General features: G+C 37.4%; 1 protein-coding gene across 1 annotated transcript; it reads right to left on the reverse strand.

Annotated features, from left to right (window-relative positions):
• DECR1 (2,4-dienoyl-CoA reductase 1) lies at positions 1 to 16,457 on the reverse strand. Its single transcript, XM_054057698.1, has 10 exons — positions 16,311 to 16,457; positions 12,688 to 12,890; positions 11,700 to 11,757; positions 11,489 to 11,575; positions 10,279 to 10,426; positions 6,877 to 6,976; positions 5,554 to 5,626; positions 3,248 to 3,394; positions 2,909 to 2,971; positions 1 to 2,820 (listed from the first exon to the last, which is right to left on the reverse strand). Exons 1-10 carry the CDS (start codon positions 16,377 to 16,379, stop codon positions 2,761 to 2,763), a joined length of 1,008 nt encoding a protein of 335 aa, XP_053913673.1. The 5' UTR covers positions 16,380 to 16,457; the 3' UTR covers positions 1 to 2,760.
• Positions 16,458 to 16,820: the final 363 nt, after the last annotated feature.

Here is a 16,820-nt window from a genome sequence, read left to right on the forward strand (position 1 = left end):
ATGTAGATGAATTAACAGTATGTGGCTTAATGCTGAGTCAAAGCCTGTGAATATGCTTCTTTTCTCAATCTTTTCCACAAGTGCCCCATCCAGGACCTGTCTGGTGAGCTAAAAGGAATGGGCCAGTCTTCCTGTTTCGGATAACCAGTTCCTGAGAGAATGCTGTGAAGTGTACCTGCCCTGCTGATCAGATGCAACAGAAATAACTTATAGTCACATGAAGTGTGTGACGATGTTGGAGACTAAACATGGTTATCATCAATCTCAGTCCAGTACTTCAACCACATGACAAACTTTTCTATAGCATAAGTCATACACACCCACAGATGCAAGAGACAATCAGGAATTTTTTATTATTAGCCCACTTCCAGAGGATGCCCTACTAAATACTGCACAGAAATACCTGACCATACCACAGCTCACAAACATACCTTCCTAATTTTTTTTAAACACTTCAAATGTCAAATCCTTATATGCAACTGTGTCCCATAAAGAGAAAATCTAAGTGTATGCAAAGGACGATGAGCAAAGAACAGTATATATGGGACTAACTTCTCAATTAAATCACTTTTTTCAGGGAAAGACACGGATTTTATGTCAGAATCGGAACTTGACAGTAGACCTACCAAAACCCAAAATGCTATAACAAAGGTTTATGCTATGTTCAAGAGACACCTTGGAAGCTGCTATGATAAACACATTTGCTTTGCTTTATTATCAGTGGCACAGATGCTATTCAATCCCCCACAGGACCATCTCCTGAAAGGAGAAAGCTGGCATGTGGATGGCTGCAACAATATAGTCCACCCTTTCAGGAGAACATACATCAGCTTGCTTCAGCTTTGTATTAAGGCAATCAAATTATTCCAGTCAGATGCTGCATCTCCAGGCATGGTGTGAAGCATGGGTAAAGTGATAAAACCATTGTCAGCACTTCAATTAAGATATTCTTTAATTGCTTCTATATTCCCAGCTCTAAAATGACTGTATCAATTTCACAGCACAAAGAATTATGTCCATACTTGTATGTGTGGAATGTTTGGAGTTTGGGATAAAAGATTTTTTTTTAAATGTATGGATTTCAGTCTGTAAAGGTCAGACTCTGTGTGGTGGGTTGACCCTAGGGTGATGCCAGATGCCCACCAAAGCCACTCTATTGCTCACTCTCCTGAGCTGGACAGAGAACAGAAACTGGAACTGAACACTCATGTGTCAAGATAGGGACAGGGAGATTGCTCACCAATTACCATCAGGGGTAAAACAGACTCGACTTGAGGAAATTAATTTATTACCAATTAAATCAGAGTAGGGTAATCGGAACTAAAACCAAACCACAAAACACCTTCTCCCTACTCCTCCCTTTCTCCCAAAGTAACTTTACTCCCGAGTTCTCCACTTCTTCCTTGTCAGCAGCACAGTGGGACGGGGAACAGGAGTTACAGTCAGTTCTTCACACGTCATCTCTGCTACTCCTTCCTCCTCAGGGGGAGCACTCCTCCCCTAATGCAACATGGGGTCCCTCCAACAGGAGACAAGTCCTCCATGAACTTCTCCAACATGAGTTTTTCCCATGGGCTGCAACTTTTCACCAACTGCTCCAGTGTATGTTCCTGCAGTCCTTCAGAAACAGATTCCTTCAGCGTGGGTCCCCCACAGGGTCACAAGTCCTGCCAGAAAACCTTCTTCAGCATACACTCCTCTCTACAGGTCCCCTCCACAGGGTCACAGCCTCCTTCGGGCATCCATCTATGCCAGTGCAGAATCCTCCCCAGGCTGCAGGCAGATGTCTCCTCCTTTGTTAGCCTCCATGGGCTGCACGGGGAGAGCATGCCTTGTCATTGTTTGTTTAGCTTTGTCTGTTTTGGGGGTTTTTATTTAATCACTTGCTTATTTGGGATGGATAAACTTATGAGATCCAGAGGTAATGCCATACTACAGCTTCTCCAGTACCAGTCTGTAAATGCAAATGAAAACTAGGGATATCCGTAAATCTCAATCAATGAGGTTTCAATGCTTTCAGTCCCAATTTACTGATGTCCTTCACTAGTCTTAAGTAAACCATTTTTTATGGAGAGACTCCCCTAGTCACACACAGAGTAATAGCAAACAACTTTTAGTTTCTCATTTTCAAGGACATTAACTTAACCATGACAAAGAGCAAGCTCCTTAGAAAGGCACTGCTAGTCTTTAAATGACATTTTTAAAGTTCAGCGTAAGATAATTAACAGACTGAAAATGTCAGCTAAACATGAGACCAAGACAGTAAGGTATTTCAAGATTTTTAAGTAACCACAGGAGTTACTTCCTGTCTCAGGGTATGTAGCGCTGCTGCTGACTTGAAACTTTGTTGACCTATTACTGTGTGAAGATTAGACTTAATATCTTTATTTTTCCTCAGATTAACAATTATGTCCAGTTACAACAGCCCCGAAATGGTACTGGAATTACAATATTAAGAGACATATATCTGAGTATAATATCTGTATTAAAAAAGAAGCTAACTGGAGACCACAGTATGGCTATATAAGATATAAGGGACAATAAAATCTCAGTGAACAACTGTTGTTCACTATTGGCAACAGATTAGATCGAAGACTGGAAAAACATATATGCTATATTTGAAATACCACAATTTCAAAATATTTTATTGAAACCAGCATACAAAAGACTTTGAAGGCTATTTCTCAATTAGCTATTTCTGGATATAAATTGAAAAGTAGTGGTTCATTTCCAAAAATCTCCAACATATGGCTACATACTTTAAGAGCCTTTTGTTTTTCTAATCAGTGCTTCCATCACATCCCACTGCTCTTTGTCAACCTAAGAAAAGAAAAGAGCATTTTACTTGAATTCCATACATATCTAAGTATTTGTTTGAAGGTAAAATAGCAAGCAAGGAACTTAATACCTTATTCAAATAATTGAATTCTCCTGCCATAGAAACATATTCTCCACCATCCATTCTAATAACCTATAAAAAGCATAAGCAGTGTATTTAATAATAGTGGGTTTTCTGTAGCATTCCCTTGTTATGAACTGTGAAAGTAATTTTTATTGATTTTGACCGGAAAAAACAACCTTCAAAGTTATGTAATTCAGTTATCTCTAAAAATTCTTTTTAAAGATACAAACTGCCATCAAAGTAACACTTTTTGTTTCATTTCTGAAACCAGGGCTTTAAAATATATCTGCAAAACTCAGACCATTATCAGGTTAATTGTATAAAAGAGATCTAACTAAAACTTACTGCTCCATTAACCCAGCTTGCATAGTCACTGCAGAGATATGCAGCAAGATTTGCAATTTCTTCTAAAGTTCCCAGACGACCACACGGAATTCTGTCCATCATTGTACTCTCAAATGTGCCTGTTGGGTCAATGCGGCTAAAAGCACCCTGATAATTAAAAGAAACATTTAGGGGAAAAAAAAAATGTTGTAACTATATAAGAAATAAAAATCAACAGAGATTTGATTCTGCATAAACAATGTCAAAGTTAACATTTGTGAGTAAACTGTCTACATCATCTTTGTCAGTAGGACAAAAAAGAAGTAGGCAACAGAAAAAATAATTTATCCCTGTTGACCTGATATGCATCTAGAGAGGGTGATAAGCTGGAATTTAACATGTCTGGGATAGCCACCCACCATTTATCTAAAAAAAAAAAAAATAAGTCAATAATATTTCATTCCCAAACACCCTTGTTAAACATTTGAGGAAGTAAGACTCAAAATTACCGCAGGGGAGAGGAACAAGGACAGAACTGAACAGAAGAGTGACACAAAAATTATACATGACACACAGTAAATACAAGTAAAAGAAAAGGGAAAAAAAGAATCAAGTCCAGTTAGATTGTACCAATGGCTAGAACTCAACTAAGCCACTGGAAGCTTTAGTATTTGAATAGCTTAGAATGGCACAGGGAAGAGAAGAGTTTTTCTGTTCTTCCTGGCCCCTCCACATGGAAAGCACCACCTCAGGCAGAATCAGAAATGTATCAGTAACATTTATGTTAAGTTACTGAAGTTATGAGAGTCAAAGCACTCTATAATTCATGTAATCATGTCTGTACACACACTGCTTAAGTCTTCTCTTGATATGTTTTTAAATACCAGTTTATAAGCTTAACAATACTCTGCTCCTATGCTTTTTCTTTTCCCTACCAAGACCTCTAACAGTGTTTTTTAAAGACATGGACGTAGCTCCTAAGGCAAGAGCTTAGACTTCCCAATATGCTGTTTTAGGTAAAGCCGGTCTGCCTTTTTTATGCTTTCAGGGAACCTTTAACTTGAAACCAGTATGACAAATGTAGTACTTTATTAAGAACACACAGTATCTCAACTGGGATATACACTATTAGTTTAAAGCGGGAACATTAAAAGGAGGCAGAAATATTGGCATTTAAGCTAGTTAACTTGCCAAAATTTATGAGAATCTATATATCATTGCCAAATGATATAGTGGATGCCAAAGTTTATACGGATTAAAAAAGGAACAAGACAAACTAACAGAAGAAAAAAAAAAATCCATCAAAATTATAACCATATGAAGAGATAGCAAAAGTATCAAACTCCCTAGCCATAGAATGCCAGAAGCTGAAGACATGAAGTCATGTCATTAAGTGTTTTTCTTCTACTCTTGCCTCAAAATTCACTAGGTACAAGGTCTGGAGGACTTCTGGTTTGGTCTTGTAATGTTTCAGTGTTCTTATAACACTGCTGATACTGCCACTAATCTTTCTTCACAGTCAAAAAAAGTAAAACTGGTTGTCCAGTGAAGCATCTAATGCTGAAAAGAGGTAAAAAGGAGAGAAAAATATTAAAAAAAGAAGAGATGCTGACCTCTACCCCCAAATCAACAGCAACACCAATTTTGACACATTTTACATGTATCACCATTATTAGCCGTCACTGCTCATAGCTATAATATTTTGATTCAATGTGAAATAGATTCTCCTCTCTCCTCCTGCAAGACTGCCTTCTTTGTTTTCCCTGTTCCAGCTGGTCTGGATTACTTTCTTCACACTCTCCAGTCTTCCTTTTGACTCATATAAAAAAACCTGCACATTTCCTTGCTGACTTAGTTTTCCTCTTTCTAGCTTTATGATTTTCAATAAAAATTGTGAGATTCTTTTCTCCTATACCTAAAACAGATTCTGAAATTTTGGAACTGATGAGATATTTTGTTTAAAAATTAGGAGTTTAGGCAGAAATAGGCACTTCTACGCCACCAAGTGTAAGGATTCACTTCACTTGACAAACTAGGTATGAGAATGAACATTAAATATTTTGAAATATCATGTCCTTGAAACACTAACATTGGTTTACTTTATATTAATGTTGTAGGAGGGACAGTAGCAAGTTTCCGAAGTTCAAGAAATCCTATATTACAAAAGAATTATTTAGAGGTAGTGCGTTCAATATTCCAGTAGTGTGGAATTATACTTCATATAATTATACTTCAATTTAACAGTTACAGAAAAGGTTAGACTATCTTAAAGTTAAGTCTGTACTATGGAGCACATTCAAGGCTGTGTTTCACTTGATGCTATGTACCTTTGTTTTTATTGGACCTGGTTGAATCACATTGAATCTCATGCCATATTTCCCCCATTCAGCCGCAAGAGACCTAAAAATTCATTAACAGAATGCATCAATATTTTTAACACAATATTTTAATGATGCTATTCAGCCAAATAAAAAATTAAAACTGAACCAAATGTGTAAATACTAAAATTTTCCCCAACAGGCATTTCTACTAAAGGGTCTTCTTTGCTCTTAGCACATTTAAGAGAAGAAAAAAAAAATCATGTTCACATACAGACGAACTCTGATTTAATAGATGTGTTACAGATAAAGCAACATTAAGGAGCAATTCTTTCCCCCTCACAAATCATACAGATGATTTTGGCACCTAAAATCCTTGACAAACAACTGTTAGGTCACCATCTTCCTCTGGTAGTTTTGACTATCACACAAGCATATATTTCTAACATACTCAACATCGCTCTCACACTTGAAGTAACAAAAAACAGAGGCTACATTCCACAATGGGACTAACAGAATAATTTTGCTTTATGGCAACATTTTCTCTGCATAAGCAGTACTTCAGCTATATCATCTGCCACGGCCAATGAATTAGCTGGGTCATAAAGTTTCTGAAAAGTATACACTTTGCTTACAGCTCTATAGAACAGAAATCAAGACCACTTGGATAGAGAAGTCTAGTTACCAAAAGGCTGCCGAAGTATTCAACTGCTAGTGTCTAAGAGCAGAGGAGGATCTATTTGGTATGAAGAACTGCCCTATGGTTAATGATAGAAATCCTTTTTTTTTTCTGCTGAGTAAAATGGATATGTCACAAGATACTCTTCTGAATTAAGACCTTAAATTAAAATAGTGGCAGGAAACAAGTTTCTTTATGAAACAAGGTAGGTGAAGCAACATTACACTCCACCAAAATACAAGCATACCTTTTCCTGAGACTACAGAGCTCAAAGAGTTCCCCTAGTGACTGTCTTTTAACCCCTAGGCTGGTTTGCCTATCAGAATGCAAAAGAATCTGATTATCGAAACTTTATAACTGAAACTTTAGAACTTGCTACTGCCAAAACAAGTAGTTGCACTTTTCCTTATCTCATCCTTGTGATACAAATCATCACTTCATCTTTGTGATAAAAATCATCAAAAAAATAGGAGTTAATCTTTCTGCAAGAAGCTGTCAGCATACTATATTCTTGCAGGATACTTGAGGCTGGAAGGTTCTCTTATGAAACAATGGAATAAGGAGGACTATATCAACTAGTTCTATTCTTACAGGGCAGTTATCCTATCTCAAGGAGGTGAAAAGAAGCACATGCATTTTGCTATATTACTCACTTGCTCATTGCTTCTACACCAGCTTTGGCAGAGGCACTTGGCATCACAAATCCTGAGCCACTCTCTGCATAAATTGTTGTAATAGCCAGGAATGATGCTCCTGGAAATTGCAAAAACAGTTAAACAAAAACCCCACACCAAACAAACGAAAAATGCATGAAGATCATACTCTGAACTTAAGGTAAAAAGCAGCCTCAGTGCTACGGAAGTTTGCTGCTCAAGTGTTAGGGACACCATTTCAGCCTGGGTTGTGAAAAGATACTTTCAAAACCTTGTCTTGGAAGTTTTGCTTTCAAACCTTTTTATTTCAGTTCTCCCTTCTCTATTACTGTTGTTCCATGTAAGTGTAAATAGCCATTGATTAGGCTCCAATGGTCTAAAACCTCAGACTCTTATTGATAATGAATTTACATGCGCCAAACAGTTTAACTGCAGTGAAGGCCTAAGATCATACAGTGTCTTTTTAGAAGCTGCCCTAGCCTAGTAGTCACTAACCAGGTAATTTGCCCTCATTTCATCGATTTCTGGCTAAAATAAACAAATAATCAGCTTTAACAATTAGGTTTGGTATAATCACAAAATTATACAGTTTAGGGCTTCAGTTAAAAGTCCACAGAGAAAAAAAAAATTTTTAAGAAATTTTCTGAAGATTTTTCTGCAGTGGAGCTTATGACAAAGTTAACCTGTATAACTTGTTTCCCATTATTATCAAAACAAACTATTATAAAAAGACTATTTTCTTTTATATGTTACATTTTAGAACAGATTTAGCAAAAACATTATGGAAAAAATAGGTGAAACTTGAATGGTTAGTTAATTTTTCTTTTATAAAAACCTGCAAATTCTATTTGGCTGATCAATGACTTGGCATGATCTTACTATAACTGGGAAATGGAGGACAAGGGATGACAGTTCACTACTTACACCACAGCAACTAAAATAATTGTTCTACTTACTGTATTTTAAAAATAATTTAATTAGAATAGCTACCCAAGGGATATTTCTAAAACAATGTGTTACTGATAGAATGCATGTGATGAAATAGACTGAGTGAAAAATTACAGTGACATTAGACAAGAGATACTGAACACAACCATAAACAAGCACTGACAGAAATGCCAGCAAATACCAAGAAACCACAGATCCTATTCATAAAATAGTCTACGGCGAGACTTTGAAAATAAAAATCAACAGAAGCAAAAAAAACATAGAATAACTTTGAAATTACCTAGAGTTGATTGTTAATCATGTATTTCATAGCATTAAACCACAAAATTTTTAAAATACAGGTTAAATACAGGCGAGCTGGGTGAACCTAACACAGAAGCAAGAATGACTGACGAATTTACAGCTCTGAAGTTTAAAGTATAGTTTTGTTCATATACAATTTTTATTTCCATAATATTCATAAAATGGACAATATCTAACCAATTAATTCCTCTCATTTAATTAAACTTTTAGTGCATGAATAATTAATACACTAGCAGATTACAAATCCCTTTTAAACACCAGTACAAACTTAAATCTAAAAGCACAGCACTTTTATTAATTACTAAATTCAGTTTAATATACGTCATGCTATAGACCTAGAGAATCCACCAGTACTCTATTAACTGCCTGATGTACAGCATCCTCACAGACTGTACTAAAATATTTGCACTGGGTAGCATCTTCACCACTTTGTAAACTAAGGTCTCTGTTCAATCTTAAAAAAACAAGTAAGTAAAAAGAAAATTAAGGTGGAGAATGAAAGAACAAACAGGTACACTTGAGGTACTTGCAAAAACGTGTCTTAAAGAAAGCTTAAATAAAAAGTCTTACATACAGACAAAGTCCTTTAGAAAGCAGGCACACAAGTAACAGCAAAAGAAATTCACGTTTTAGAAGCTTAGAAGTCAAAGCAAGAGAGACAACATGAAGGTGAATGACTTCTGGATTTTGCTTAATTTGAAGACTGAAGCAAGCAAAGTAGGGTTTCATTCAACAGCAGAAGAGACAAAGGCATTCTGAAAGCCATATTTCACATTACTATAGGGAGACACTGCATGGAGCTGGAAGACCGTAAAGCAACAGTTTGCTATAATGATATAATGAGTCAGAGTTAGGGACTTTTTCTAATGTGGGGGTATTAGCACTAGAACAGTAGAAATTATTTTTTCATCTGCTGCTAGAATACATGCGGGAAGTACCTTGTCAATTGACCTAAACTGTCACAGACTTACTGGAACAACATTAACTTTATACTGTTATCATTAAATAGTACAAACCCACAGCATACTTTCTGGAGAGGAGTTTTCAATACATTCAACTAACTCAGGAGTTAGAGAAATACAGTGCAAATACAAAAGGATTATTTCAACACACTGGCTGTACCTAGAAAACAGGAGTCAAGTGAGTGCATAAATGTAATATTATGTGGAAAACCATAATGTACCTTACTGCTTTTAAATGCTATTTGAGATGATATTCTGATCAAAAAATAAGCTCAATGATTTTCAATTCATAACTAGAAGTTAACGTAAAAGGAAAGCAGTTCTTTGTATAGAATCATAAAACCATTTAATTTGGAAAAGACCTTTAAAACCATCGAATCCAACCCGTAACCTAGCACTAGCAAGCCACCACTAAACCATGTCCCTAAGCACCACATCTTAGGGAATGTAACAGCACATCTATAGATGTAACCACATCTATAGATCTTTTAAATACCTCCAGGGATGGGGACTCAATCACCTACAATAGTCTATGATATAACACAGAAGCACATATATTACCTTTTTCTTAAAGACAATAATCTGGTTAAGTAAACCTTTGGCTAAACAGAATATGAAAGAAATACCACAATTTTGAGGTAAACTTAAAATACTGAATTAAACTTCTAGGTAGTCTAGAACTAAGAGTTATACCTGGGAAAATAAAAGTTAACATTGACTACAGTTTTTCATTTCTTCAAATTATCTCAACGGTAATATTCTCCAGTGCTTTTAGTCAAATACCACAGCTGTGAATTTTATTTACTTAAATAAATAAATGTTCAGCTGCTCAACGAAACAAGCCTAGATACAGAAGACTAGAAAGAAAACGCTATATGTTTTAAACAAAACCTTATTTTCTAGATTTTAAAAATGTTTTACAACTGGTACAAACTCTGCAATCAGATTTTTATACTCAACCTGGTGGACTCTGGTTGCAATATTAAGGGCAGATTCTACAATGATGTAATTGCTAGCCAGTTCTACGGTGCAATATTTAAGTATGGCTTTACTCAAAATGAAGTTTCTTTCTAAAAAAGATATAGAATGTTAACAATCATGATTATTTTCAAACTCTTAAAACTGAGTATAATAACAAGAAGGCAAGGAAACCAAGTAATACTACTACATCACAATAAATTTAAGATACCTTTTTGTACTTTAATGAGCTCCTTTCCGACTTCCAGAGTTACAAAAGCAGTACCATTAAGCACAGTATCAGTTATCGTTTTCCAAGCATTAGCAGAAAGTCGTTCAGAAGGGGAAATAAAGTTTCCAGCTGCATTGTTTATCACAACCTGAAAGAGATGAAAGAAAGCCTAAGAGTTAACTAAAAATAACTCTTCCTGAGAGAAAAGCAAAGAATTTACAAGGAACTCCTTGGTCTTTCCAGGCAGAAAGACTATAAAAATATCCTGATCAAATGGGAGGAGAAGGGAGAAAGAGAGAGAGATAAAGAGAAAATAACCATCAGAAATTTTAACATGTGCAGCATAGATATGTATCAGTAACAGAAAATAAGCTGTATTTCCAAACTGCTTTAGTTACTACTCTAGTACTGAGGAACTGTAAGGGTAGAGGGTGACTTAAGTCACTATTTTCCACAGTGTCTCAAGTGCATTCCAACAGAAAGGTTTGTCCCCACCAAGTTCCAAGGTCACATATCATATTTAACATAATGGATGCATGGGAGTAAAAGCAGAAGTAGTTCAGGTAACCTAATGACTAAAAGTCTGGATTAGCTGACTGTTGCATAACAGCAAGTCTCACCAGCTGCAACAAAGAGAATATTACAATTTAGTGAATTGCAAGCAACTACTACAAAGCTTTTTTTCGAACAGATGTTTATCTCCCACTTGTTGCCTTTCTACAAACAATAATTGGGCAGAGGATACTTTTGATATATCATCTGCTTAGCCCTTCAAGCTAGAAAGTTAAATATAGGGTTTTTTTAATGAAACTAATCATCACATAAGCAGTTTTTAAACCAAAACTTATCTGGGCGTTTCTTGTGTATTTAATAATAATGTCATGTGCTGAAGAGGATTTAAGGGCAATATTCTGCTTCCTTAATTCATAGAACCCCATCATAACTGTCCCACTATTTACAAAGGAAATACCAGTCCTTAGAGAAAGGACAATATTTTGTCTATTTGACCACTAAGTATTATAAGAACCACAAGAATAGAGTAACTAGTCTAACTGTGAATGCTAGCTTTGCCTTGAAGTACTGTCACTTATTGCCTGGTGTCTCTTTAGATTCCATTAACTTTCTATCATAGTCACTTCCTTCATACCTACTATGCAGACTATTTTCAGTAATGAAGACTGAAGTTCTTTTCTTTCACCAGAATACTTACATTAGGATGTCCTGCCACTTGGATTACTTCAGCAACAGCATCCTTAACTGAAACTGGATCTTTCACATTACACTGAACGGCATGAACCTATATAATAATGGAAAGGCGGATTTAAGACTTCAAAACTGTATCACTCATCAATTAAGCCCACAGAAAGCACATACCTTTAAAGTATAATAACTAATACATTCATAACTGTGTAAATATTTACCTTATTCCCTGTTTTAGAAGAAATTTCTTCTGCTGTTGTTTTCAAAACATCGCGATTCCTAGAAATACGTATACAACATAACTACATTTCAATTAAACACAATTCCAATTCAGATTAATAAAAACTATTTTTTTTCTGAGCAAATATGAGCTAAAACTCAAAATAAGTGTATGCACATGTGTGTACTGCTGATTTTCATGAAAACTGAGATTTAGGATAAAAACTACGTTTAGTCATTTAACTTTCAAAAAGAAACAATGAAATCTAAATAATTTCTGGCTAGTGCTACTTTAAAGCAACTCAGAAGTGACTACAGTAAGTGACTATCTTAAACGCTGTAAGAAAAGGTATTTTCCTTTTGAGTATATAATTATAACAAACTAGCTTTAGCTACTACTCTACTAGTATTGTAGAAGGAACATGTATTCAGATTTGAAACTACATTTCTATACCACTGTTTGGATGAATGTCATAACAATTCTCTTTATTTTTATCAAAAATGAGACTGTTTTCCTAGTCTTTACTGTACTGCTACTCAAGAGAACTGTAGATAATCTTCATTAAAGGAAAGGGGCTACTTTTAAAGTTATAAGAATTAAGAGGAATGGCCTCAATTCTTTATTGAAATTCAAATCTGTATTAAGAACACTTGCCACAATGCATTCAAAATGTTCAATTATGCCATTTCAATTTTTTGTTCTCTTTTAGGCTTTAGTTGAATTTACATCTAATATCCCAGATTGTTTATTTTGCTGCTGCATTTTAGGGAAGTGCATTTAGTTTATTTCTCCTTACCACTGGTTACACCATTACATATTTGTACAGGTAAATACCAGAAACTTGCAGATCTAATATGACATTATAATTTAGAAGTGTACTAAAGAGATCCAGTTTATGAAGAAGAAAGCAAGACTCATTATGAAAAAGAAAACAGATCCACTCAGCATTCAGTACTAAATGAGAGCTCTAAAACTTCATTAATATTTACCGGCTTGCTATAACACACTGGGCACCTAAACTGGACAAGGTTGTTGTCATCGCTTTGCCAATCCCAGTACCTCCACCAGTTATAAAGGCCACCTTCCCTTGAAAGGTGTTTGGTGGCAACATCATTTTTTGAACAGGTGAGAAGAATGTGGCTTGCAGTGGATTGCTGGATTGATATAGCACATTTGGCCCACAGCTGAAAAACTGAAAGAAAAAAAGTAGAGCAAAGTTTTTTATCACTGTTGTATACAAGACTGTTGCACGAGATTAGATTTTCTTCTGACAGTGGAGGTAACACCCATAACTGCCTTACTATAAACTGTACGTAAGAACGATTAGATTGTGTTATACCAAAACACATAGGCTTTCACATAAATGCTAATATTAGACTAGAAAAACACCTGAGCTATTTTTAAACATTCCACTCCAACTAGAGATATATTGAAAAATAGTATTTTAATTGTGATTTTTGTTATTTTGAAAGTTGGTTATTCTTATGTCTGACACTCAAGTGTGAGGAAAACCATTACCAAGTGATTACAGGCTCCCAGCAGGATCTGGGTTTCAGATTCACATGTGTACTGTACTCTATGCATAAGGAGTTTAGCCCTAGCAAACACACATGATTTTGAGATTACATGTATCCTTTACCATTGTAGCCAATGAATCATTCTTCTTTACTGGAGAATAGGGTAGAATCAAACTCCGTGAGACCTGTCCCAATCATTACCGGAGCTACTAAGCAAACCAATGCCATCTCCCACACAAAAACGTGCAGGGTTTGGTTATGAGCACTATGTTCTGTTCCAGCAGAAATACCATTTACAACAAATTAGCCCTTGCAAAAAGACACATGGTTTGTATGTGTTTAAAAACATACATGAAAAGAGAAGAAAATTCCGTATTACATCTAGTGATCTATGTTTATAAGAAAATATCCCAGTAGTGCAACAATTAATTTGTGATGTCACCAAGAAAGCTGCAGCAAAAATAGCCAAGAGGATATTTCTAGCGTCTTAAAACACTATATTAACTCATGCTTTAAATTGTACACTGAATCAAAGGCCTTGGAACAACAGCATTATAGTAATAATGCAAGAATTCCCAAATTACTTAGAATACAAAAGTTCCCTTAACCTGAAATTGTAAACACTTCTAAGCATGACAAAACTGGACTATTTTTATTTTTGATGTGGAAAAAATAGAAGAATATAGTTTATTTTCTCTAATACTAATTTGTACTAGAGCATTTAATGTTCTTATTTGAATATAAAACATTCTAGTATAATTTTAGGTAAGAAGACTGTATGGTTACTTTTATATGGTGTTAATAAAATGATGCAATTGTTCAATAGGTTGACACGAAGAAGAGTTACTTTCAAACAGTAAAAATATTACAATTTACTGTTCTATTTATAAACTCACACTTTCAACACCAAAATGAAGAGAAATTTTAGTGGTAGCTGAATAATCTGTACATGCCATAGATACAATGCACAGCAATGGGGGTCGGACAGAGCTTCAAACTGACCTGGGTAAGTGTGCACGTGAATCTTTCTGTGTACACTTGCATATGAGTTACACAGGTGAAACAAGAGAAAACAATCAGGGCACTACACTGCCAATTTAAGAGAGCTCATGTTCCAAAGAAACGATGAAGCAAAAACTAAGAGTCAAGAAGAGCTGTGAGCACTACGTAGAAGAAAATTAAGTAAGTAAAGCTCAAAATAAAGCCAGAATTAACACAAAAGTAAAGCAATGCAGCAAGTCCTACAGCATTTATATTAAATGGGTACCTGGAACTTGGATTCTTCAACTACACCTTCTCAAAAAAAAAAATTCTAAGGAATACAAGCATTTCAAATGGAAAATTCAAAGAATGCCACAATATTGAAATGACAAAATACTACAAATCAGATTTGCCACAAATGTCTGTAAAATAATGCTGGTTTGTTGCTTTTTTTGTTTTTCTTTTTTTTTAAGTCTCCCACTGAAAATAAAATTTGCATATTTTCACAGAGTACTAGATTACTATTAAGCCTCCAGGGAAGGACTGTGTGCATAATTCTCTTTAGGGTGTCTCTTAGTAGTCCTCTAATAATCTCTTTTCAGGTATGCAGGGGAAGAGAAGGGCTCCCTCTGGAGAACTTTGGTTCATGGCAGAGACTGCAAATCAAGAGGGCATTCGGATTCTGTGCTCCTCTAGTATAAGGAGGTAATTCCCACTCAGTACTGGATCTCCCTGATGAGGTGCTCTGTTAGTGACAGACACAGCCCACTCCTCTTGCTCACCACTACAGAAACCACACAAGCAGCTTTCCTCCTGCTCAGGGGAGGAAGACGACGAAGCAAGCCATAGCACGGGCAGGCAGGAAGCCTGCAGCAAGACTAACAAAAAAGTACTGTAACCATATCAAACAGCCAGAAGTGGTATAATGCAACAATCTTTCCATGAGACTGCTATCATCTCATTATTAGCTTGCACAAGGGGTCTTTCGTGACAGGCTTGACCCAATGTAATCATTCTGCCATTTAAGATCAACGGTTTAAATTAAACCTCAGGTGTAAAAGAAGGTGTAAAGAAGCCAGGAAACATAATTAGAAAAAAATAAATTAAAAAAAACCCAATTCAAACAAAACATGAACAAAACACAAAACAACCTTTACCCAGGAGGTGGCAGTGAATCACTAAAGGACTGCAGTAGGCGCTCCCTGGAGCACACAGGCAGCCTGGGCACAAGTCACTGGGACAGCCTCCAGCAATACCCACACAAATCAGCTGCAACACTGCCTGGACGGCAACATTCATGGAATGATGGAATCGTTTGGGTTGGAAGGGACCTTGAAGATCATCCAAGCCCTTGCCATGGGCAGGGACGCCTCCCACCAGATCAGGCTGCCCAAGGCCACATCCAACCCGACCTTGAACACCTCCAGGGATGGGGCTTCTACAGCTTCCCTGGGTAACCCGTGCCAGTGCCTCACCACTCTCATCATTAAGAAATTCCTCCTTACATCTAGTCTAAATCTGCCCCTCTCCAGTTTATACCCATTGCCCCTCGTTCTATCACTAAAAGAAGCTTTTTTAAAACGAGTCCCTCCCCAGCTTTCCTGTAGGCCCTTCAGGTACGGGAAGGTCGCTATAAGGTCTGCTCTGAGCCTTCTCTTCTCCAAGCTGAACCCCAACTCTATCAGCCTGTCCTCGTATAGGAGGTGCTCCAGCCCTCTGGATCACCTTTGCAGCCCTCCTCTGGACATACTTCCAGCAAAAAAATTAAGTGACTGTAGTGAGCCACCCTCATCGTGAAGAATTCCCTCGTCAAGCCTAAACTAACTCTTCTCCCCTCCAATTTAATGCCATTCCCCTTCGTCCTGTCACTACGTGCCCTTGTAAAAATTCGATCCTCGTCCCCTACGCGCAGCCCTCGGGGCAGTTCTCGGCTGTTTTCCCACAGCTTCGCCCCAGCCCCGGCCCCCGCGCCGGGGCCCTGCCGCGCCCTCCGACGGGACAAGGGCGCCGGGCGTTCCCGGGGAAGGTCCCGGGGAAGGTCGCGGGGCAGCCCGGGGCACTCCGAGGCGCCGCCGGCTGCCCTCGGCCCCGGCAAGTAACAAGGAGCGTCTCACCCGCCCGGAGAAGCGGGACACGGCCCCGCCGCGAACACCGCGCCGCAACAGCTGCGCTACCGCCGCCATCGCTCTGCGCCCCGCGGTGCCGCCCCCATCCCCGGGCAAGGGGTGGGGCTTCCAGTGCAAGTTGTGTACTCAGTGCTGTTTGGAGGACACTAAGTAGCTGTGTTTATTTATTTATTTATTTATTTTTGTGGGATCTAAACCGAGGAATTGACCTGTCTTAAGGGACCTTAAAGATCATCTAGTCCCAGCCCCATCCCACCTGGCCTTGAACACCTCCAGGGATGGGGCATCCTCCATACGAGGACAGGCTGAGAGAGTTGGGCTTGTTCAGCCTGGAGAAGAGAAGGCTCCGAGGCCTTATAGCGACCTTCCAGTACCTGAAAGGGGCCTACAAGAAAGCAGGAGAGGAACTATTCATAAAAGCTTGTAGGGATAGGACAACGGGGAACGGGTATAAATTGGAGAGGGGCAGATTTAGACTAGACGTAAGAAAGAATTTCT

Source organism: Cuculus canorus, chromosome 2, assembly GCF_017976375.1.
Source record: "Cuculus canorus isolate bCucCan1 chromosome 2, bCucCan1.pri, whole genome shotgun sequence".
NCBI lineage: Eukaryota > Metazoa > Chordata > Aves > Cuculiformes > Cuculidae > Cuculus > Cuculus canorus.